The following is a 25,920-nucleotide window of genomic DNA, read 5'->3' on the forward strand; positions in this document are numbered from 1 at the left end:
TTATGTTACACAGCATAAGGAGACAATGTCCAGAGCTGCTCCTCTGACGTTCACTTCATGTCACAGCAGCTGTAAGGAGGTGGGGAAGTGGCGGAGAGATCACAGAGCAGATGGCACCGCCGCATGAGATCAGTCGAGTTGTTATGAAAAACTAAAGAGGTTCAAAATGCTCTTGAGTTTTGAGACCCACGCCACAAGATTGTCACAAGCATTTCTTCAAAACTGGTAATTTATTATTCACTACATAACTTTCCACAAGGACATTTTTTTTTTCTTTTTCTTGAGAATGACTAACAGACAGAAGGACAGGTGGCAGGAGGGAAGCTGAGGGTTGCTGAGGATGGTCGCTTGTCAGATCACAGTCTGAGGGGTCCCTGGAGATGTTGGCAGCACAGTCCTGTCATCACATTTCTTTATCATCCCCTCGCTCTCCTTTCCTTATGTTTCCAGCTGTCTGTCTCAGTATCGAATTCGAATCAAGTCGTGAGTACACGCCAAGCATCGCTGTCTGGTTTACACCCTGGAAAAGCTTTAGTCTTTATCGTTTCTGCCTCTTTCAAAACCCTGAACTCATTTCTATCACAATCACATTGTTCCCTTGTACGCACTGGGTTTATGTTGGTATCTTTCTGCCTGTCTTTCTCTCACCTCCACTCTATCTTCCTGAGTAATGTTCTTCCTCTATCTGGCTTCCTCTTCCTCACTCGCACACACACACACACACAGGCAGGCAGGCATGGAATGCATCAGCTTATATTTCCCATGGTATCTGCAATACATTCTGCTTCACTAGGAGCAGCAATGTACTGGAGCACGGCACCTGCTGTGCACAGCTGATATGAGGGGAGAGACAACACACGCGCGCGTGCGCGCGCACACGCAGCCACACAGAGACCACGAGGTTTCATAAACTGGATGGAAAATATAATCCTCGTATGTCTGTAAATGCACATGCTGCACAAAACTAGACATTTAAACACAATTACTGGCAGCATGAAAAAGCAACAAATCCCTTTGTAAATAGAATAATTTCATTTTCAAACTATCATAATATATATAGATATTTTTTATTATTATTCCAGGGAAACTAAGCTTTCCTATTGTCATCATAACATGAAATATTGTATTTTAATATAGCGACGTCACCCAGCAAAAGTTATTAATATGGAACTTGAATAGCGATAAAACTTTAAAGATTTGGAATAATTGTACAATAATAATCTTTTAGGTTTATATTTTATCCAGGTCCTTGTAAAATTATCATACATCTTCAACTGTACAACCGCAAAGTTTAGGAAGTGTACGTAAAAGAGCAACACTAAGTAGCACATAAATGTGCAGCATGAGGACACATTGATTTTAAAATTTGCTAAAATCCAAGTCAATACTTATGTATAGGCTCAGTGAGATTTTTATAACTAAAATAAGAAAAACATGAAACCTCTTTGCATTTTAATTATGAGGTATGAAGAAATATCTGCAGCTTATAAAGCAAAAATGGCTGAAATAAAAGGGTAACAGGAAAATAGTTTGTTTTTTTTCTGGTGTATTCCAAAAAGTCTGCAATAAAATTATATATTTTTTTAATTATTCGAATGTGATAAATTACAAATCTTCAAGAAGTATGAGTGTTTTACACCAAATTACTTTTTGTAAGTTCACAATTTGTTTGCAGATTTAAGCTGCTCATTATTGCGGCCAAGCTTCCTTGAAGGGAGAGGCTAAATATTGAATCCTCTCAGAGGTAGAAGAACAACCACAGTGCAAACAGCTGAAGGCATAAAAGATTCATTAAAGTAGTTTGGAAAAAGCAAAGCAGGCCAGGGATCTTAAAAATGATGGAATGACTTAGAGAGAATTGTTTATACACCAATAAGTTTGAACTGAATCACTTGTATATAAAAAAAAACACTAAATGCATCAAACCCTGCTCTTAAACAGTCTCCATGGCTGCCTATAGGTTTTCATTTATTCCACTTCACAGTGAATCAGTTTTCTTCCAGTGCTCTAAATGTTTAATGGTGTTTAGCAGCAGGCATGAATTACCACAGTCAGTGGATTGTGTGTCTTTGCTATCAGAACTTTTTAGAGCAGATAACCTGTTCCAATGTTTTATGACCCTGTAATTCATAAAACATGTCTGCTCCTATGGCTTTGGTTAAAGCCTTGTTTTGAGATGTGGATGAAAATCTCCAAGTGCAAGGTTAGTCTGGGAGTTTGAGTCTGTCCTTGTTAGCCCTTTCATTTGTCATTTGCTTTAGTAGATTGGACCTTAGCACTTCATGCTGTGCTTTTTGTTGCAGTTTTGCAAGCGCTATACAGATGACAGGGTTAATTATTAAATTGCTCTCTTCTTGTTTTCTGTAATGAGGCCTCTCTCCTGAGTGTTTTTCTTTCCTTTTGAATTATATTTGCCCTTGCCAAATATATTTGTTAATATTAATTACTTCATACAGTCAATCAAGCAATAGTTACAAGTCAGAAAATAGTGGAATTTGCCCCCTTTTTTTTTTGCTAACTTCAAACACCAATAGAACTTGTTCACAAATAAATATTTCACAGCACCATATGTGCCACCGGCTTAACAAGCTGGAGACCAGCAGAAGTGCTAGCAAATATTTTATACCTGCAACCTTCACCCCATTCCTTATGCGCAGAGACATATTAGATAAAAATCAAAATTTGACTCTCCCAGTCGGATTATGATTTAATGGGATTTTGTTGAATTCCAAACTGGTAACTAAGAAAACAAAGGGAGCTTATATGTGGCTTAATGTTCTGCATAAAGGTTTTTGATTTAAAATTCATCTTACTCTAATAATAAGCATATTACTGTGATGTTAGCTTGTGTTTTTGAAGAATTTTAAGAATAGTTTGGTGGAAGTCGGTGTTGAGGATGCCTCGTCAGGTAAAAACTGCAGGGTTGTGACTTTTGAAAATATTTAAAGTTCCAAACTTTCAGTCAACATTTACAAAAGCAATAAAAAAAAAAGAGTTGGACAAATTCTTTTGATGCAGTAATTAATATACTTACAAAACTACTTCATTTTAGGTAGGGTAGCTTGTAATTGGGAGCTACATTTCTAAAGTTCCTTTTTCAGACTTTCAGCAACCTTTTTTTAAAAATACATATTGTTCAGTAAAGCTCATTCTGTCTTTACTCTTTCTTAATATAGATCCTCGGACTTAGATAACATTTTGTTTTGAATAGCATTAACCTCATCTGTTGTAGCCAGCCCCAAATCCCAACTGAGCTGTAAACGAAATAAGGTTTATTTTGCTACAAGAAATAAGGGCGATTTGGAATCAAATGTGTTTACTCCAGCACTTTTAGCTTAAATAAAGTTTGTTCCTATAGACTGCCAACATGTTATTAAGTAAAGATACATTGTAGTGCTTGTATAAGTATGCAAAAATTGAATCCATCAAATGTCTAATGGAGTTTTGATAGTAAGCGGGGTAATGTGGGTTTGTCCTCTTAGGGAAACTTTTTGAAAAAGAATGGAAATGTGAACATTGCATTTGCTGAGACAAGCATAGCAGCACTTACAGGACCTTTGCATCAAGCTTTTAGGATGGAGCTAGTTTAGCAGGGGAGATTTTACCCCACTGTAATGCAGAGGGAAAGGCTTTGTTGTGAGCAGTATGAGTATAGCCTCCTGTCATTATTAAAGGTTAACTGTAAGCACTTGCACAGCTGGATGCACAGATACAGTAACACTGAACATGCAATTTTTGTTTGGTTTGCAACTTTCTTGTTATTAGTATATGAGGGATTGCAGTTGATGGAAAGGTTAAATCGTGACACAAACAGAGAAGACGAAGAGCGAGGACTTAACATAAAGCGGAAGAGATTTAAAAAATGAAATAAACTGGTAGGCTCTAAAGAAGGATGGACAGAGCAACATCAGTATCAAGCCAAGATCCAGGAAAGCAGCTGCTCTGCCACACAGGAAGACACACTGATCAACTTTCCAAGAAGACACTAGAAAATTAAGGGGGGTAAAACGAACGACGTGAGCTGAATTAGGCAGGTGGGGAGCTCCTTGGCAACTTGCCTTACTCGTGCATTACTTATGGGGAACGCAGATAAGAGAGTGACAAGGAGAGAGGCAAGGGCAAAACACAGGAGCTATGAAGTATTTGACGTCAACAGAGGGCCAGCTACCGTCTGCATCACTCTGAACATTGGTCAGCAGAGACGGCTTCAAACTGCAGCGATGGATTCTTCCTCCATCAGCTGGGACTCTCTTCAACGTACCACGCACAGTTCGCTGAAGTTGTCATCCACATTGCCGCTGTATCTCTTTATAAGGTGACAAAAAATACTTGAAGAAATTTACCCGTTTGATGGAACCACAGCTGTCCATGAAAAATGTCAGTGGATGAGTTCATGTATGATCGCCTGTCTGTTGTTGGGCGTGTGTTGTTTTTTAAATTTTTTTTTTTTTTTTTAAGCAAGAGACAGCCACAAGTCCTGGTGTGTGCTGGGACGACATGCGAGCATGTGTGAATATGCGTAACAGCGTGTGACCCATCATGCTGAGTTCTCATTAGGAGAAGAGGCAGGGACAGGCTTCAGCGCCACAGTGAGAAGCTAGATGTCATTTTAATTCAGTTTCAATGGGACTGATCCCGAGGGGATTCACAGGAATGCTTGTACAAGTGCATGGACTTGGATACTGTACATGGCTACAGAGAGGCATTAGAGCACAGAACGCCGTCTAAAAGCCTGACTTTGAGTCGTGCCGATGTGACATTAAGCAAAAGCGCTCTTGTTTCTGTTTAATGCATCCAAATGCTCTCATTATGATGCCCTGGTTGTAGCCCCGTAGGAGCAGATGCAGACTATATATTTTAAAAATGTATTACAATTTTACTTTTAAATTTTAACATTTATGCAAACTACTTTTCTTCTGCCACTGCTGCAATAGGACTGCAGACAAAATGCTTTTAGCACTCATCTCTTTCTATTTTTTGGTAAACTGTAAATAAATTGTTGTACTTAAGCAGGTTAGATTAGGCCTGGTTCTCTCAGGCTCACATGCCTTATTTAGTAAACCTCACTGAAATTACAGTACATAGTGTGCAAACATTTTTATGTTTTCAATGAGAATGTTTCTCAAATATGCCAAGATTTTAAATTGGCTTTTGTTGAATACTGGAAATGCTTTCAGCCTAAGAAGAATGTGGCTTTCAGAAGTATATTCTGCTATCCTGCTATGTTAGAAAAAAATAAGACCATAGTAAATCCACTTCAGCCTTTTACCAAAATAAGACTGACGTTATCACTCATAGCCTGAAAAGACAGATAAAGACAATAACTACTGCTACATTTCCAGTCTGTCTTTCATGTGCAATATTTTTCAGGAACAGTTGCTTAAAACTCCACTCCTATTTAATTCAAATTAATCTCTACAAACAATTACAGTCCATTTCCCATAGTTTTTCTCTTTCCGTTGACGACTCCAAAGTCTTTCCCTCACCCCTGGTTAAGAGTCAGGATGTTCTTGTTGATAAATCTCTATCTTTTATGTCTCACATTAATAATATGTGTGCAAATTTTTATCAACACAACACATTTCTCCACCTTGCTGTTCCCTCTGCTTGCCTCAGCACCATGAGGAGCAGAGCTTTCTGCCACTCTGCTCCCAAACTCTGGAACTTCCTTCCACCAGACATCTGGAGCATTGATATTCTTCCCTGTTCAAATCCAGACTTAAGACCCACCAGTTACACTGATTTCTCTTTCTGATTTTGATGCTTTTGTCTTTGTTGTTTTAGCTGTGATTTGCAAAGTGACATCTAGTGTTGTGAATAGAGTTTGTTACTGTATTGCTATAAAAAAATAATTTAATTTCACTGAAAAAGAAACCATTCTGTTGCGGGATGAGTTTTTTTTTTGTTTTGTTTTTTTCTCAGAGCAACGCTTTTTACTGTTAGTGATATCAGAGCATGAAATTCAAATCTTTCCCGGTGATTCAGATCTGTGTATTCAAAGCCAAAGACTGTCTGTTCATGTCTGGCTTAAACATTTTACAATAATCTCATATGATATAAAAGTGTTTGCTGACATCAGCTGCAGACAGGCTTTGATGACCATTCTTCAGAATCACACCAGCGAGGGATAATGTGACCATATTTTATACATGGTGAAATGCTGAACTGGTGACACTAATCTAAGTCAGCCTCATTAAATTTTAAGTCTGAACTGAAGTTTATTAAAGAAGCATGACTTTAAAAAAACTTTTCCCATTGTGAAAATCCCTCACATTCATATCCAACAGTGTGTTGTCCGATAAACGTCTTAAGAAGTGATATAACCATGGACCGTCAAAAAATGCTTTTAAATACGCTGCAATTTTATTAAGAATAGTTTTGAGAGATGTCAGTGTTGTGTATTAAAAATGTACAAGAGGAAGGTTTTAGTTTTGCTGTTTCTTTCCTGTTTTATTTAATAAGAAATTGTTGAAATTCTTCACATACACAAAACATTTTAGAAGAAGTTTTAAACATAAACCCATAAATTGGGTTTCCAAAGACTTTTAGAAGCCATAATATTTCAGCTGGGGAAATATTTTACAGGTCATCTAATTTATTAGCTCTGAATCCGGTGAAGTGTTTTGATGCTTGAGTTAGGCGAGACAAAGCAATTTATTTGTACAGCACAAGGCAATTCAAAGCATTTTACATGATTAGAGGAAAATAAAACAACAAACAAGCAAAAACGGTAACTCCAAAATAAAGGAAAATGATGACAGGTTGAAAAACCTACTTCGGTTTATGTTGTTCCAGTTATTAATCAAATGCACCTCCAACCAAATGGATTTTGACTTTGAACTGTGGTTTTAATGGCCTAAAAGGAACTGAGTGTTTCAGCATTTTTGTAGATTTCTAGAACTTTACTAATTGCTTATTTATGTTTGGATCCTGTTGGGGCATTAGACCTTTGATCCTAGAAATAATATGCAGTTGGTAGAAGGCCGGCATAGTCATTGTCTTTGTGTGTCTCTGGGTGATCAGACCTGAATCCATCACAACACCCACATCCAGTAAGAAGCACATTTAAGGAAGAGATTCATTCAGGTAATAAATTGGTTTTGTGCAAAAGCTCAATGTTTTGGACTCAAATTATTATTACTTTTCTCCACAATGCTTTCCTACATTCTTAAGGCATGAAAGCAAATCCCCTTGAGTTCATCATAGAGGTAAACAGAAAGAACCAGAGACAGAAAGCTGGGATTTTGAAATGTTTTGTCAAAAAGCGAGAGGGTGAGCTTGATAAGGTCAGAAAGCTCCGTACAGAAAAAAATAGGTTTATAGAGAAGGGCAAGTGTCTGACAAAATGTGTACTGACGCAGAGAGACAGGCGTAGGAATAGGTGGAGACGTGGAGAAGAAGAGAAGAGAAAAGATGAGAAGTGAATGAAGAGAAAGAGGAGGCCCCGACTGTGTCCTAAGAAGATTAGATGCCATGGAGAGAGGGGAAAAAAGATGTCATGCAAAAGACAGGAAAAAAAATAAAAAATCACATCTTAGGTTTTACATGGATAGTTTCTGGGTGGGAAACAGTTTGAACTCGGTAGCTTCACACAGACCAAACTAATTAAAAACTGAACCTCAAAGGCATCGCTTTCTTCCTTTATTTTTTTGCAAATCGCCGATGTCGAAGTCGGTGAGCGCCGGCCCAGCACGACGAGGGAGGGGACATGACTGCGCATTGGCTACAGTGCTGTGGAATCAGCTGGGTGTGAGTCAGACGCCTTCTGCTTCACTCCCTGGGGAGGGAGAGGTCCGGGGTCATTATGACAAAGAAAGTGAACTCAAACCAGTGCTGAGTCACTTCACATGTCAGAGCAGATACCGTAAGGTTTAATAAGGTGGAAGTGGGGATCATGTTTAGGTGTGAAAGGTGTAAGAAAAAGGAGAGGAAGAAGGTTCTCTGAATATTCAAAATATTCAGAGCCATTGCTGAGACAGTTCAGGGTCGAACTCACCTGCTGTGTATGTAAGCGTTACATTTTGAAGCTTAAGAGGAATGTGTACTTTTGAAGGCATTGGGTATCACATATCATTGGTGTGTTTTTGTGCTTGGTCTTGGTTGAGGATTTATAAACAAAACCTCAGGGCAGGGCCTTGGGTAATGGTGTACTGGTGCTAAACAGCTATTTAAAAATGCACATACATATTCAGTGACTGATTTTTCATTGCCTGTTGAAGTATAACATATCCTGAACAGTTTCCTTTGTGCCACGAGGGCAAAATTGTCCATCATTTCCTTGAAAATAATAGAAAATGGAAGTGGAAAAAGGAAAAGGCTGAGATGCTGTGAGCTGGGAAAATTGAAGTCATTTTGAGAGACGGACAGAAAAAAAAGTAACCTAAAGGGAATTAAGGACACTTATTTAAAAGGAAGGTATTGGTTGTTAGATAAGAAAACAGGAACAAGAAAGCAGACAGACATTTTATGAAACATATTGTCCAGATATATTTTTTTCCTCATTTCTCTGTTGCTCTAGAGGAAAGTGGCAAAGAGAAAACTGAAGTGGTGCAGAGGATTAAGGATAGAGAGAGCAACATCCAGACATATTACCATATCTTTGTGTTTTACAGGAAAGAAATTCACTCAGAAATAAACATTCTTTTAACAACAAAGTGCAAGGATAAAGGGTAAAAATACACATGTGTTTGTGTCTGTGGTTTTAATGGCCTAAAGCAATATAGCATCTTTGTTTTTATTTTTTCTCAAACATGTTATTATGTATAAACGTATCCCTGAACAGACGGGTTTTGAGAGATGCTTCACATTGAAATAGGATCCATGGCTGAATTACATCCTTTCCTGTATTTGTTGTAAGACAAACAAAACAGAATCTGTTGCAAATTATAATAAAACTGGATTTCACTAACTAAATCTTTATCACAACTTATAATTGGTTTAATAAATGTTTCTTGAATATTTCAAGTAAAATATTCTGTAAAGCCAAATCAATCAGTGTTGATGTGTCTAATTGACACTGAGCGTCTCCAAAATTGCTGAATTTTGGTGGCGCTTGCAAGGAACTAACAGTTGGAAGCTCCAAATTAAAAGAGCTGAAACCTGGGAGAGTTTTAAAGTGGATTATGGTGATTATAATTCATACACATCTGTCTCTCCTTATGTATGCATAATAAATGCAAGTATCACGTGGAGACATTTCATTTCATTAACTTAACAAAGTTATTTTGTGTTGAGGCTTCCAGAAATCGCCGGCTACACTTGCAGGTTATGCATCTCTACTTACTTTTAAGCAGGATAGTCAATAGAGTGGAATAGAACAAAATAGAATGAAGCCTGCATTTAAACAAAAATGAAAATAAAATTGAAATAGCTGAGAAATTAACAAGCAATAAGGAATGATGTATGACACTGCTACTTTTAAGTATTTAAATATGTTTTAAATCATTTAGTGTGACTAATGAAGCACCTCTGAAGTCAAATGTGCATTATTAGTTCTTAAAATATCTATATAGTTTGTAATCAAGTCACATAAACGAATCATAAAGAATACAAAACATTTTCACAGGTTTCATTTTAAGGAAAATACAATAGTGCAGAAATGTTAGGCAAGTCCTGCTTTACCATCATCAAGTACTTTAAAAAATATATAAAGTTAAAAAGTTACTTACAGAGCATTACGGGGATTTAAAGGACTTTTAGTGAGACGTGAGAGGAAGTGATAAAATGACTGGTGCTTTTGACTCTATTGAATGTTGAGTAATGCAATGCTGCCCCTCCCCTACCTGATGCTTCATACGGACAGTCAGCTGAATAAAACCAGACTTTTATAAAACACTTTTTCCTAATTTATCAAATTAACAAATTGAACTGTAAGGCAGATATATTATCAAGCTCCATATGGTTAGCCAGGAGTGGCATGTCTGTTGTGATTTAGTCAAGGTTAAAGTTTATCATGCAGTGAGAATCTCAGTTTGACTGGTGATTATACATCATGCAGATTCTTTTTTTTTTTCCAATTTTCATTGAACAAAAGTTAAGTTGAAGAAAATCATACTATACTTTATTGTATTATATATTTTAAGAGGAACGTTTTTAGATTTAATTGCCCGACTCAAACTCAACCTTGTGGTTTACCCCTCCAGGACTAACTCAGATGTTTGTTGCATGTTGTACACGTTTTCCTCTCCTGCCACGCTCCTTAACTCCAGTTATGTCAGCACGTGGTTCGAGAGGATTAGCATCATGGTGATCCTGCTCAACTGTGTGACGCTTGGCATGTACCAGCCCTGCGAGAACATTGACTGCACCTCGGACCGCTGTCAGATACTCCAGGTAAGGCGGACTTTTGTGTGTGAGTGACGACGTGTAATCACACTGAGGGAGATGTAGAACAAAACATCCAATTACAGAAAACGCACTCTGCTTCTTGTTGACATTCTTCAAGCTGTGATGGAAAAACACACTTCAGATAGATTTTTTTTTTCTCTTCCCCTCCTGGAATGTTTATATTTTCTCCATCCTCTGAGGAGGGAACTGGGGCTTTGTTTGTGTTAATAAAGTCTTGCAGAGCAGCATTCTGATTTTTTTTTTTTTTTTGTCACCTCTTGAGAGAAGGAACCACTTTTGAGAGAGTGATTGTGGAGGTTCTCAAATGGCACAAGTGGCATTTGAGAACATTCACTTGAACTCCAGGTTTACCTGCAGGCTTTTCCTAATCTGCAATTTATTATTCAAATACGAAACTAAACTGTTGGCCTAGGTTTTTTTTTATTAGGACTTTTCCACCTTCACCAAGCCCTTATAATAAACTCCATTGCTTTTTGTCAGACAGATTAAAGTCTGGTAGCATTTGTGCTGAGTGTTTCTAATCTAAACCAACAGATTTCCCCAAACTCTATGTTTTGTTTCAGCACCTGACACTTCCTATGCTCTGAAGATCCCAGATTTTAACAGTGGTAGTGAAAAAATGCAGCTGGCTAAGTTCTTAATTAAAATTGCACACATAGTGGAAAACAGTTAATCTCATTCTCATTGTGGCTTTCCTTTTATATTTGCTTCATTATTGCTTGTTTACTTGACTAATTATGTAAAAACTGTTACTGGCAGTTAAAGTAACCAACATGTTTCTATTGATTCCTATAGGACATGTGCATAAAATGGAGTGCATATTCAAAATTGTGTTATCATTCTTATTTATTTATTTATTTATTTATTTTTAATTGCTGATATTTTGCCATTGTATGAGTAAGCCATGTTGGGCTTAGGCAGAAAATGTGTTATTGCCAGCTGGCGGCGGAATCAGTGTGTACCTCTGGGATTGTAATTGTTTTTCACTGAAGGCTCAATTTCAGTGGCGACACAGACGACCTAATTCCGCCTCAAATGGTTTTTTTTCATGGAACTAAAAACCTTTCTACTGTGACCTGCATCGAAACAGTATTGTTAGTATATTTAGTTTACTCCTTTTGCTCCCATTACCCCCTCTACCGAACACTATCTTCATGTTTTACTCTGTAACAAGCACACTGCCTCCCCAGGTAGGGGTCCTGTTCCAGTAGCTGCTAATGGTAACTGGGAGGATTTTTGTGACAGAGCTGAGATAGTAAACATGGCCCTAAAATGTGTCTCTGGGCCTCTGCAAATTCTGTTAGCCCAGCATGAACTCGCATTTAATTCACAAGGTCTTGATTGGGATATGAACAAGTTAAAGCCAAAGACCTCATATAGCTGAAAGCCTGGTGGAGGTGTAGTCTTCAGTCGATACGCATAAATAGGACATGGATTGATGGATCAATTTTCATAATTACTGTGAAAACGATTTACTCTGTCTTGATGCTACAGGAAAGTCAAATGAACTCTAAACGTGTAAAGCCACTTTGGTATTTGCTGCAAATGAATTAACCCCAACTACCCTGACAGAAGATTCTTCCTTTCCCACCGTTTTCATTTGAGTGACTTTCTAAGAAATTTGTGGCAATAAAGGTAAAAAATAAACTTTTTCTTCTTTCTTACTGTCAATATAGTCATTTCTGAAATAGGGGTTAGATATTTTAATTGCACACGTTTTAGTTCTTGTTCTGATAAGTCTGTTTAAGAAGAAAATAAATATATTTTTATTTCAAACCCCTAAGATCAAAATAAATAAATCTTTTTCCACCTCTTTTGTAAAATTTTCCCTAAATAATGCAACTGAAATTATAGACTGCATTCTCCACAACACTTTGAGAAGATATACCAAAACTCAAGCAACCTGGTCAAAACAATCATTGTGTTGTTTTTTTTTTTAATTCTTGAAAATATCTTTGGAAAATAGAGGAGAAATAAAAAGCTTTTTTAAAAATAAAAAAAAAATAGCTTAAAAATATCCATTTGTAGAGAATAAAATATCAAATTTACATTACCAACTTAGGGCAGTGTATTCAAATTTAACTTAATGCTTAAATTGTTCTCCTTTTTTTGGTTTAAATATGTAAATGTAGTAACTCTGATTACGATTACTGATTTTTAAAATGCATTATCTTTTCTAATGCTATTTATCTTCTAATTATATCTTTCAACTGCTCCCTAAAATAAAAACAGAAACAACTTTGCCAGATATTTCTTTTCTTGCCCTATATCCCTGTGAGTATTAAGTGAACGTTCATTTTCCAGGTACCTCTGGAAATTTTGTCAGTATCACATCAAATAAGACACACATAACATAATTTTTAAATCATTCACCATCCCAATCTTGATGACCCACTTACTGCGTCCTTTCCTCTTGGCAAATAAGTGGCACAATGACAGCATATAAAGCAGCTTCCACACCAACTCATACATCAAATTATGAAAGGGCCCATCGTAAGACACCCTCAACCTCTTTACAAATCATGCAGATGATGGAACCTGATAGGGTGACTGAAGAGAACGCTGGCGCCGGTGACAAATAACTATGATGAATTCATTCCCCTTCCTCTCAAAGCAGCAAGGGATGGGAATCTGACTGTTGCATCCACTGTCAGATTACATATGAAGTGTGCAGGCGGCATTATTTATCAAAACGTCACTTAAACAGCATGTAGGCCAGACTTCTCGCCTTCCCGATAGAATTCTGCCAGGTCCGAATTACGGGTTGATAATGAGATAATCCATCTCATTGTCTTTTTTTTGTAGCTGTGTTTGCACGCTTGCTTCCCCCATGCACAAATTTGTGCTGGCTTGTATTTGCACTTAAATAAATGCTAAATCTGTCTGTCATTCTTTCTTGTATGGAAAGGAGCTTATTTGCTGGGTATTCCTCTGTTTGACTCTTCCAAGTTAGACACAAGAAAAAGGATTTTTCAAAGATTACACCATGGATAAATGCTTAGAATTTAAGTTGTTTTGCGGAAGCAAACTTTTCATTTCCTTTTTCTTTTGCTGTTTATCATTAATGAACAAATATGTGTGTCAATGTTTGTTCGTCTTTTCCATAATCTATCCTTTTTCAACAGCTAAAGATTTTTTCTGAGCATGTCTTACCCCTTCCTACCAACTAAAACAGCACTTCATTAAAATCTTCAGAAATTGGATTTCTTTGCACAGTCTTGCCAAGTATATCATGTGCTTGACAGAGTCAGAACGTTTTCCTCACAATTTGCACAAAACTTCCACCGGACAGTCATAAAAGTTAATTATCTAGGTAGCAGCAGATCCAGGTCCTGCAGCATAGCACAACTTGGTAGCAGCAGTAGGATTGTATCACACAGCAGCGTGACTGGTCATCCAAGAATCTGAAGTGAAACTGGACACAATATGCCAAGAACGCAACCTGTGAGTGGGACGTTCTCCATGTAATTTGCAGCACCGGTTCTATGCTCACAGCGTTTTTCCGCCGCTCTGGCTGTAACAAAAAGAATCTCATGGAGTAGCTGCCACTGGCAGTCCGCAAGTCTTCACATCGCTAAAAACAGTGATCAGGCCCCTTGTTCCTAGTGATCAGTGTGTTCATTTGACGCATCAGACTCCCAAAAGCGAAAACATATTCAAATTTAAGGAGACTGGAGAAAGCTTTAAGATTTCAACCTGCAATTTATTTGCAAAATATTTTTGTCATGCAAAATAGGTTGTGGCATTAAACCTGAATGACAACTGGGGAAGACAAAGAGGAGAAGAGAAGAGGAGGGAGATATAGCTTAGCAAAAGAATGTTATCAGGACAAGTTAATCTGCAAAAAAAAAATATTTTACATTTTTCCTTGTGCACATGGTCTTATTGTGCACTACTCTACACTCATCCCAAATCAGTAAATTGTGAGGAAACAACTTATTAGGTTACCTGTGCTGTTAAGGATAATCAGTAACAAAACTATTTGAGTACTGTGGTCCCTGTATTGGCTCTGTGCAGAAATGGTATTAACTGGCTTTTGATAAAATAATGGGCGATTGGACTGATGTGTTTAAGATGAAAAGGAGCATCCAAGCTCTGGAAAAATAGCTGAGTTAGTTTCCAAAATGATATATGGTCCATGTGTGACCACAGCGTAGCAAACTTTCACATGTACTATTGATCCAGAGCTGCTGTGTATATGGATTTTTGTGAGTCATGTGCTGCCATCAAGTTAGGTTCTTACAGGGTCGCACAGTTATTACAGTGAGGATTTATACATTGTAAAGAGACGAATCAAAGAATGGCTGAAATGTTGTGTTCTAAAAGGAAGAACTGTGTTCTATTTCTTTTTTTTTTCTTTTTTTTATAAAACTCTGAAATCTCTCTGCTTCCCCTCTTAGTGATATTGATTTTAGATAGAAATAAAAATCTGCTATTGTGAATCCTAGCTGTACAGTGAAGACATTGAAAATAACATCCTTTGCACTTTTTGTCTACTGTCCGATGAACAAAATGAACAAAGACCTGTGTTTGATAAACTCTTAAAGTCAAACAAATTCTTAGCAGCTTATTTGACATATTTTGTTTATTTACGGTCATATTTGGACTATAAAAATACTGCATTCTCTCTAATGTACCTTTTGAAAATGATCTCACTTGAGACACACTGCATGCATTTCTCTCGGTACGGATGGCTGACAAATTGCTTTTCACCAAGCAGCAATGGGTTCATTTAAATGTTCAAGCCTTGAGAAACACTTTGTCAAGAGGTACTAGTTTGAATAATGTCGTGCAAGAATATGTAACAAGGCAGTAAATGCAGTCATTCAGCCCAGGGCAAAGCGCATGGAAGATTCTGTTCCATAAATACAATGGGCTCTTAAGCCAGTCATCTGAGCATAATAATGTATCCTGGACAACATAGGGATATGTTCACGTCTGTCTCAGTTTATCTATTTTCCTCCTTCATCTTTCTTTTTTGTTGTTTTGTTTGTATTCCTCTGTTCTTTTCATTGTTATTTAGTAATTTGGATCAGGTCAAACAGAAAACTCAGATCTCATTGTCTTTCTTTATGATGCTAATCATAATATCCTTGCTGGTTGACATAAAAAAAAAAAAGTAACCACTCGTTGTCCGTATCCGACTAAGGAGAAGCAGAGAGAGCCATCAGAACACAAACCTCATTCTTATTATTATTGAATGAACCTCTGGTGTTCCGGTTCATTCTGGTGAATGAACCTCTGTGGTGATTAATGGAGCAGTTCTTCTGGAAAAAGAATTACCCAACAGCTTCTGAGAAACTGGTGCACTTAAAGTCGTGAATGTGCCATTGAAAAGTACGAGATGAGCAATTATAGGTTATTTTAAAGCGTTTAGGCTGATATAAAATTGAAGAAAATTGATCAGACTCAGACTTAGCAATATGTCTGAATCGTGAGAATTCTGGTTTTTGCTAATAGCTTGAGCTAAGTGACATTAAACTTTCATTTAGAGTGTCTTGAATAAGATCAAAATCTCAGTGTGATCTTGCTTCACTTGCCTCATTATTTCTATTTCTTTTCACAGGCATTCGATGCATTTATCTACATCTTCTTTGCATTGGAGATGGTGGTAAAGATGGTGGCTCTTGGGATCTTTGGCCGTCGCTGTTACTTGGGAGATACCTGGAACAGGCTGGATTTTTTCATCGTCATGGCTGGGTGAGCAAGTGTTTCAGAAAGCAAGAATCATACTGGTACCACCTAAAAATGGCCTAACAGTGAGTGTATTAGACTCAACACCTTCCCCAATTATATCTTTGTCCAGAGTGTCATTATCATGCTATTATCCATCCATCTACTCTTCCATACCTGTTTCATTAATGGATGGAGGGGGTTAAGGCTAATCAAAGAAAACACAGAGCATGAGAGAGCACACAGTGTAATTATATCACGTTATTGTTATAGCTGACTTTGTTTGATTCAAATTCTGCGGTAACCCATTTATATTTACAATAGGTAACCGTCTCCTATTTGTTCCTTTCCATATAGTGCTGTACAACAATATTCTTGGATTGTTTTTATTTAGTGACTTGCTAACAAAAAGTTGTGCATAGTTGTAAAATATAAGGAAGAAACAGATTGTTTATGGAAGTTCTTACAAATAATTCAATCCTCTTTCCGCTAATACCCCTAAAATAATAATGGAAAAAAAAATGTAAAAACTCTGCAGCCAACTCCCCCTCAGGGGTTGCATATTCAAGATACGTTAAACAGAATGACCCAGTCAAAGTCCAAAAATAAATTTGAATTAGAATCTGTAGCAAAACTTATAACAACATAATATAACTGAGATGTTTAGTAAAGAACAATTCATGTGCTAAGTTTGTATAAGCTGGAGGAGGTTACGTGTATGCTACTTTTGAGAAAAAAGGTTAAAAAGTTCTCGAAAAATATCATTTTCCACTTTACAAATATGTATGGTGTTGTGCCTGTGGATTACAGAAAGTCCTAAATAAATACATTGATGTTCATGGTTATGATGGGTCAAAATGTGGAAAAAGTTTAAGTGTTATTCGTTGTTTGTTATTATCATTTTCAAATAGTAATGCAAGTTGAAGCAAATGCAAAATTTAGTATTTTTCTTTTTTTACATTTTCTCCATTTACCATGTAGTTGTTATTTTTATAACTTTTTCAGCTGAGCATCTTCTGACGGTTAAATCATAAACAACTCTTGCACAACCGAACACAGGTCTACAAGAAATTTTGCATTTCCCTTGATTTTCTCATAAAGTTTGATTTTGGGGAACTTTAGAAGTTTGATATTTTCTCCTTAATTGGTGAAGAAATTAGCCTGACCCCTCTTTGATGATTTCTCCCAGACTTTCCAAACTGAATGGCCTAAATTGCTCTATTCAAGAGAGCAACTGATTGCCCATACAAACTCTGCACAATCCATTGCCAAGAAAATTAAGATGAAATAAAGATATATTTTATATATGTTGCACCTGCTTACACACTTCACTTCTATTACGACACACACCGTCACTGTACAGAAAAGTCATGCTGCAAAAGCACTCACATCCATTGTCATACCATGTTTTCATAAGATTAACATGTTCTTCCCAATGGTTAATTGCTGTTTTCATGGGAGACCGATGCATGCAGTCACACACAGAGAAAACACATCTGCTCAAACACCTGCTTTGATCCAAGTGAAATGAGACGCTCAGACACGGGTAATAAAGCAAGTCTGGATAGGTGTGCATATTAGTCATGATGCAGATCATCAATTGGTTGGCACAGTAGAGAGCAGAGACACGCCCTGACTGAGCCCTTCATAAAATAAATCTCTTTAGATTACTTGGTACGCATGTTTATAGATGGAGTGTTAAAGTGTTGGATTTAGATTTTGGTTAAGATTTAGTATTTTTTTAACATTAGCTTCACCTTTAAGGTGTGTTTTTCTGTGAGAAAGACAAAGAGATTTAGATTGGAAAAGTGCCTGGTATATTTGCAGAAAAACAACAACAGAGCTCCAGACTTACCAGGGTAGCTGGAGGGACATTCATTTTCATTTGACCTGAATCACTTCATCCCCAGTGAATGTGCAGAGACTCTCAGCGACTGCATGTTTTCAAGGCTTAACATCGGCATCAAAAGTTTAGAACTGTAGAGTTTGGATATGGATTTGTGTGAACACCTTTTGTCTTTGTTTTCTTCTGAATACCTGTACATTAGATCAGAGCCTGAGCTAATTTCAGAGAGCATGTCCAGCATTTCCAGACTCAAGTACAGCCGTCATTCTGTTATGAGCTCTATGTCGTTTTCTTCTCTCTCTTTTTCCCATAGGCATCACCTCACTGTTTCATAGTCCTTCTGCAGCCTTTTTATCTGTCTATCTGACTCATCATCCCCTCTCCAGACAATATGCAGCCTGTCACCCAAATTGACATGTGTAGTCTCGTGTTACCTTTTTTTTCCCGTATCACTCAAATCCACTGCACAAATCCTACTCTTCCCTGTCTCTCCTGTAAAAAAATAAAAATAAACCACAAACAACTGAATCTTTTTTAACTATGTGGCTGAGATTACTGAGATTATTGTTTACTCAATTTCTGGATTGAGAAAACATGCAGAAATTGAGATTTATGGCAGATTTATGGTTAATCTACCTGTCTGAAACAAGGGGAAACAAATATAACAAGTAAAAACTCAACAAAACACAATTTGGATTTAGGTGCAACCTGTCGTACATCTTCATACATCTATTGGAAAAAAAAAAAAGAAAGAAAGAAACTTAGAAGGTGAATAAAGTTATAGTTAGTAGAAGAATTATAACAGACTGATTGTACTGATCCAGATAGGCTGTTTTTTTATTATTGTTATTCATTTTTGTATTAGTCAGAGGTCAGGTTCAATGTAAGTTGCAAGACTTCAGACTTGACTTTGAAAATCTTTTGCAAACATTTCTTATGTGAGGTCAACATTGACCATATTACAAGTATGTAATACAAAGCCTTCCCTAATGTCATTAACTTAAGTACTTCAAAATGACTAGAACGTTTTTCAATAGTACAGTATAGGTAAAAAAACTAATTTCATGGACCTGAATGGACTTTAAAAGAAATCAAAGTACACCTCCTCCATGTAATAGACAGTTTAAACTAAAAAACAAACAGACATTTTTTTTTTCCCATGGGAAGAAGAAAATTAGAAAATATCACAAATTTGAAAGTAAATTCAAATTCATTTTTGCATCTTTATTACCAAATCTTTTTAGGGTCCTTTATGGTAAAGTTGTCTTTTAAATCTTGTCTTGTTTTGCCCTCCATCTCCTCTGAATCCTTGTTTATAAAGCAGCACACACACTCAAACACACACCCACTATGCCTGTCACATAAAAGCAAAGTGGGGATAAGGGCATCACAAAAAAAGCAATGTGAGAAAAAGAGAACAATCATGAAAAGGACATTTGGGGCAGTCCACTAATTACCTTTCCAAGCAAACCGATGTGATTGATGTGCACAGGGGAAGACTACCTAATAGAACAGACACATACAAACACACAATGCATTGCAAAGATAAAAAGATTGCCATCAATCATATGCATCTAGCATCCATGTGTTTGAACTATTTGAGCAAACCAGACACTGAAAAGCTGCATGTCCACCGGAATAACAATGAGATAATAAAAACTATCATAGTAATTTTTTTTTTGTGTGTGTGAACAGTGACATCGCAATTATTTAACTAAATTACTCATTAGGTTTGGAAACACTTTGCATTCATTGTACTAATGAGTATTAGAGAATGATTAATGATACACACCCCTAAATGACGTCACAAGAAAGGCATTGATCAAGAGGAGTTGTGTATAGCGTACAAACATTTCCACAGGCCTGCACATGCTGGTCCCTCTGACTTCTGTAGACTGTTATTTGACACCATAACTGGATTTTGTCGCATAAAATGCTTTAAGGTGCATTGAGTCTTGTGTGCAACGCACAATTTTCCTTTCTTTGTTGTTGTAAAATACAACAATTTGTGTCAAACAAAGATTTCTCCAAGACACAAAAGCATAATATTTATTCGTTTATAGTTTATAGCTGTATCATTGTAGTGCATCACATCATAATGTATATACGGTATGTAACAAAAAATATCACAATATATATTTTATTTGCCATAGAAATTTATTTGGCAACATAATACATACAATATTTTGATGTATTGCAAGACTTCACATCAAATCACACGCATAGACATGTGACCTTCATTAAATTTATTGGTGAGACTTATTTTTTTTAAATGGTGAAGGTGGAATTGTCTAAAATGGGTTTTATAGCTATATTATGTCACTTTCACTCTTAAAAAAATCAGTTTTTTAAACATTTGTTGTGACAATATAAAACAAGATTTGTGTGAAAAAAAAATCAAGCTTCTCTGACTTCTCCAGTATTAACTGCAAAAATACACCGCTTGGTCAGGAACAACTGACCAATGCCAGGAGGAGGGTCTTAGCACTGTCAAGCAGCATGTACACAAAGATTATTGACGTTAAGATCTATTTCCTGCCTCTGATTGGTTGTTTTTGAACGAGATCAGCGCATTTCTTCAGATCGCTGTTGCAGCTCACGGACGACATGGATTTTTCTCACCTATATATATATTACCTATATAACTGTCACCATGTTAGATATGGTGACAGTTTTGACAAATATGAAAAAAAGTAAACATTTTTTTCCCATAAATGTTACATACTGTAGCATTAATAGAATCCCTATATGTAGCTGAAAAGAAGTCTGACCACCAAAACAACGGTTGTGCCTTTCTTTATACTTTGACATTTTCATCAGGTGTGGCATTTCTGCTCTATTGAATGAAGTGGGGAAAGAAAATTTGTCTGTTGCATTTCTACATCTCTTCAAGAAATGTACTCTTCAAACACGGGCCGCAGCAGCTTCAGGGGCAAGAGGACCAGAACTATTGATGCAAACAGAGGGAGAAAATATTTCACTGCAGCATTTTAGCTTTTTATGCCACATGTATAAACTTATAAAGGGTTGTTAAAGCAAGAATTCCTCTTAAGTGACTGTGAAGGGCAAATAGAAAGTACTCGCCCATGGGATCAATAAAGTATCATAATATTGTAAATGACACGGCTCCGAACACTGTCCATGTGACAGACAGAGAGATTGATTTCTTTCTTTGAGGCCTGCAGGTAAGATGTGGCTGTTATCTTATGACAGCGATGCAGTTGTTAGTTTCATGCTGTCCTGTCAATGTTTTAACCACCAGCAAATTACATCTGGATACACATGTAAAAAAAACCAAAAAAAACATGCCTTTTGCAGAGAAATCGAAACTTGTTCTGTAACTTATACAAACAATGAACTTCCTCACTCACTTAAACTGTATCTTAACCGACCATTATGAGCCATGTAGCTGTTTTCGCCACATTTAAAGAGACTCACTGCTTTCCCAGGCACATATACTGTATATTTCACCGTGACTGCTCTCGTGTGAAAGTGGTTTGAGTTTGGGGGCACAAGCAGCTTAGCCATGCAGTGAAAATGACTTGCTAACAGATGCCAGGCTCTGACTGAGACACAACATCCTGCAGGCAACACTTAGAAGAAAATGAATCCATATTTCTGCCTTTTCTTCTCATATCTGTTTCATGTCATTCTTCTGCTCTGTGCTTTGTAACTTTATCCCCCATCCTTGAGTCTTGCACCTTTCCATGGAACATCTTTTTGATGCAGCTAAGGCTCATGCAGCTCTAGCGGACAGGGTGGAAATCAAAATTCGTACTGGCCATTCAAAAATGTAACAAGCCATCATTTCTTCTGGTCACACTCTTGTGTAATATGGTTTGTGTTATTTAAGCAAAACTAACTAAAAATTAAATGATGAGGAAATAATTAAAAGTACATAGTTTATGTGTTGTCAATTAGGATGGTGCATTTAATAATAATAGTTGTTTTGTAGCAAGAAGTCCAACCTCTGGAAGTCCAAAAAACACGACTGTAAAGTTAATTGGTCTCTCTAATTTGGGTTTGATTGGTTCCATAGATGGCTGCTTGTTTTGTTCATCACGATGTTGCGCTGAGATAAACGGGCAACTTGTCCAGAGTGTAATCTGCCTCCAGCCAAATGACCAATGTTCACTTAAGATAGGCACCAACTCTCCCTGCAAGGCAACGAGGTTTAGACCAGGGGTCTCAAACTCCAGTCCTCGAGGGCCGCAGTCCTGCAACTTCTAGATGTGTCTCTGCTGCACCACATGGATAGAATAATTATGTCATTAGCAAGGCTCTGGAGAACTTATCCACACAAGGAGGAGGTAAATAAGCCATTTCCTTCCAGTGTTTTGTACCTGTGGCACATCTAAAAACTGCAGGACAGCGGCCCTCGAGGACTGGAGTTTGAGACCCCTGGTTTAGACAAAGGATGGCTGGACAATGACATTCTTTTTTCATTTTTATTTTTTGACAACGACCACTCTTTTAGCCCAATAGATTTTCTGGAAAACCTTCAGTGATTCACCACGGGGTTCACTGGGTACCTCAAAAGTTATTCTGACAGGAGCCGGGCAATATCAGGGAAACATGTCAATGTGATAATTTAGATAAAATTGCAATAAGGAAATTGACTACAACCAATTCCCATTTTTCACATGTCCCCACGACCCTTGGTATGCTTCAGCATCCAGTCATTAAAAATATAGGTCAAGTGTTGGCATCTAGGGAAGGAAAGGTCTGCTCAACTGACTAGAAATATTATAAACTTTCAGAATTTGCATGCATGGCACTTAAAATATCCTCCCAAACAATACAATAAAGCAGTCTTTGGCTTTTTGTGTTAATTTATGTTGCAGTCACAATTCTGATCTGATATGTTGCTCTGCTTGACTAACACTTGTGACATTTTAACCTTTATACTAACACTAAAAACTAGCCGACACAAAACTGCAGAGAAAAATTTGTTTGGCAGATGTACCCATATCACACGTATTGATAAATGCCTGGAACGAAGCAATTAAAATCTGTGGTTGGGAAATGTTTCTAAACTTTTCAGATGTTGCGCTTACAATTCAGATTTCGCCCCAAATCAAGAAGTGGGTTTCGAAAGGAATGAGTAGTTACTATTCTTTTGTCCAATGTTTTGAGACCTTGAAAAGAAAACACGATTTATGCATTGATGACTTTTTCAAATATCTACAGGTCAGGAATTATTTTAATTAGGATCTAAAAGTACATCTACATAATCGGGGATTTGTGGAAACATTTATATTATTAACTAAATCAGAAGCAGGCAATGGAATAATTTCCAGGTTTTACAAGGCCACCCTGTGGTATAAGAAGGACACCACTGTTTATGTTAAAGTGAAGTGGGAAAAAGAAGGCAACCTGAATAATTCCACAGGAAAATTGGGACCACATCTGTAAGATAGCATGGACAAGAACAAGATTGAAGGTTTGGCGTGAATGACAACAAGGTCTGATTGACCTTGTTGTCATTCAGATTGATGCTTTGATTTGAAATGTGATGTCACTGATTTGATTGTATTATGGCTTTCAGTTCTGGTTTGTTTTTGCTGGTCTCGTTTTGTTTTGTTTGTTGTTGTTGTTTTTTTCTCAAGAAAAAGTATGAAAAACAAGAATGTACAAAGTTCGAACAAAATCATTATACTGTAAGCATATTATTATAATGTAATGTGCTTTCTCAATAAAAATGTTAATGTAAAAAAAACTACAAACAGTTCTCGGTAAATGTGGATTCTGCTTTGGAGCGCATCTTGACTGAGGGAGGAGATGAATTTTGCTCTCCTTGTCTTTTTTTTATGACTGGCTAATGACTGATTGATGTGGACAAAACGTCTCAAAAGAGTTGTTCTGATGCTTTTAAAACTAAGTGCTACGGTTTGATTGCTGTAATCTTTAACGATTTGTGTCATAACTGGGTACGTTGTGTTCAGGTCAGTAACACAACATACTTGTGTTGTACGTTGCTTAATATGACGTTATATTAAGCACCAGCTGAGCTGATTCAAAATGCAGCTCAGGCACGTCGCTGCCCCCAGCAGATCTGTTGTAGAAATCAAAATGCTTTTTGAGTTGCCAGTAGCATATAATTTGATCCCATTTACTCAACACTTCCTAAAGTTACATGCATTTTGCCAAGAGTGGGTGGCAATTTCCAGCCCCTGACAGACAGGGGTGGAAGGTAATACTTTATATACTTCAAAAACATTTGAGTGGATTGTGACACTTGATATATTTAGAATAAAAACTGAGAAACTGATATTTGTCTTTGTGTTTCTTTTAATATCTTTGAATCCAGGATGGTGGAATACTCCCTGGACCTGCAAAACATCAACTTGTCTGCCATTCGCACGGTTCGGGTTCTTCGGCCCCTGAAAGCCATCAACAGAGTCCCAAGTGAGAAAAACTTAAGTATTTTTGTTTTTAACTGGAGATTGTATTGCAAGTATGTCTTATTATTAATGATTTTTGCTGTTTGAAGTTGACCTGTGTTGTTATCTACAGCTTTGGCTTTTTTTTCCCCTTTTCTTGAGCTTTTCTGTGTCGTCACATCTGTCTGTCAGTTTACATCAAGCTGAAATGCAGTTGCATGAAAATTCATGCAGATGAATTTCATTTTTCCTGCATCTCTGGGAGTTTTTCTTTTTTTTCTTTTCATCCCTACACTACAATTTCCCAGTGGGGATGATTAAACTTTCATCTAATGCTTCATAACAAAGTCAGCTCAAACCTTGAGTCACAGCCTTATCTAATTTACAAACCACACATTAATGTTGCTTCAGTGATCAGTGTGTGACTATAGACCCATTCTCCTTATCTAATACTCTGTTCTCCAGCAAGGTCTTGTAGATCCTATCAATTTATTTGTATGACTGCCATAATTGGCAGCTTGTCATCATAATAATTAGCAATTAGCCTGAACCAGCAAAAACTGGTTTGTGTCATTGCTGTACATTTGTATAGACAGTTGAAAATAGATGAAAGTTGTTTGAATATTTGAATATTGAAAAAAAAATGTGTGTGTAGGAAAAAATGGATGTGTTCAACACTTACTTTGTCCACTGTATTTTTCATTTGGATTTTATTTATTTATTTATTTATTTATTTATTTTTGGTTTGTATCCTTAGTAGGATTTCCAAGAAAAGATCTAAAATTACCCATGTTGCCCCAGAAGGATGCAATGATGCTTGGCTCAACACATAAAACAGGAAAGGATGAACATCCTGAGCACAATTAATATTCTCCATAGTATCTCAATCAATCTATTGCATCCTGAATTGAGTTCTGCACACATGGCAAGAAAAAATACTGCATGATAATGGAATCAATGTCTGCAGTTCTGTTAGCTACTTAGACTGAACTGCCGAGCTGGCGCACCAGGTTTTAGGTCTGTGAGATCTCAAGAAGCTATAATGGACTATTCATTGCATTCCCCTTCTTCCTCTATGACACTGTCTGTCACTTCCTCTTAGTCATTGTCTTCACAATAGTAGAAAAAAGTGAGAAAGTGGAAAAAAAAAACTTTAATTACACTCTTAGGGTAGAGATGGTGGAATATAAAGTATTGCTGCTTCAAAATCACCATTTTCCAAGTCTGCCACAGAATAACTAAACCTAGAAATGTAAAAAGCTCTGCTCTGAAAAGTTCTTTAAAACTCTATTATTTTTTTTCCGCCTAAAGCATGGGTTTTCATGCGGATGCAAATTGTAAATGCATAAATTGCGTTCTGTTTTGCAAAAATGTCCATTCTAATTTAGCCAGTGGCTTTAGTGAGGTGACCACATACATTGCCTTCTTATTTTACTTGACATATTCTGATGAACAAGCCATCCTCTCGTTGAAGTTGTAAAAGAGGAACCTGCTCAGTCAAATATTTGGTGCACCGGCAGCACTTAGGGAAAAGGTTTGGAAAATGTATGAAGACGAGTGTATACGGGGCTTTAGGGAAAAGTGAACTGGTTGCAAACAAATTTGCCCTTCTGTAGACAATTATATTTCCCTCCTTGCCTGTGCAGATACAGGGGTTTATCTTTGCATACG

The 25,920-nt window shown here is 37.0% G+C and overlaps 1 protein-coding gene across 5 annotated transcripts in view; it reads left to right on the forward strand.

Moving 5' to 3' along the window:
• Positions 1-25,920, forward strand: part of LOC122822409 (voltage-dependent T-type calcium channel subunit alpha-1I-like) — a 161,376-nt gene that overhangs the window by 68,864 nt on the left and 66,592 nt on the right. For all 5 annotated transcript variants that reach the window (XM_044101054.1, XM_044101055.1, XM_044101056.1 and 2 more), the window contains exons 3-5: positions 10,221-10,332; positions 15,914-16,047; positions 24,177-24,274. In XM_044101054.1, the coding sequence (XP_043956989.1) occupies positions 10,221-10,332; positions 15,914-16,047; positions 24,177-24,274 (344 nt within the window). The remainder of the gene's footprint in view (positions 1-10,220; positions 10,333-15,913; positions 16,048-24,176; positions 24,275-25,920) is intronic.

This window comes from Gambusia affinis, linkage group LG19 (genome assembly GCF_019740435.1).
Source record: "Gambusia affinis linkage group LG19, SWU_Gaff_1.0, whole genome shotgun sequence".
NCBI lineage: Eukaryota > Metazoa > Chordata > Actinopteri > Cyprinodontiformes > Poeciliidae > Gambusia > Gambusia affinis.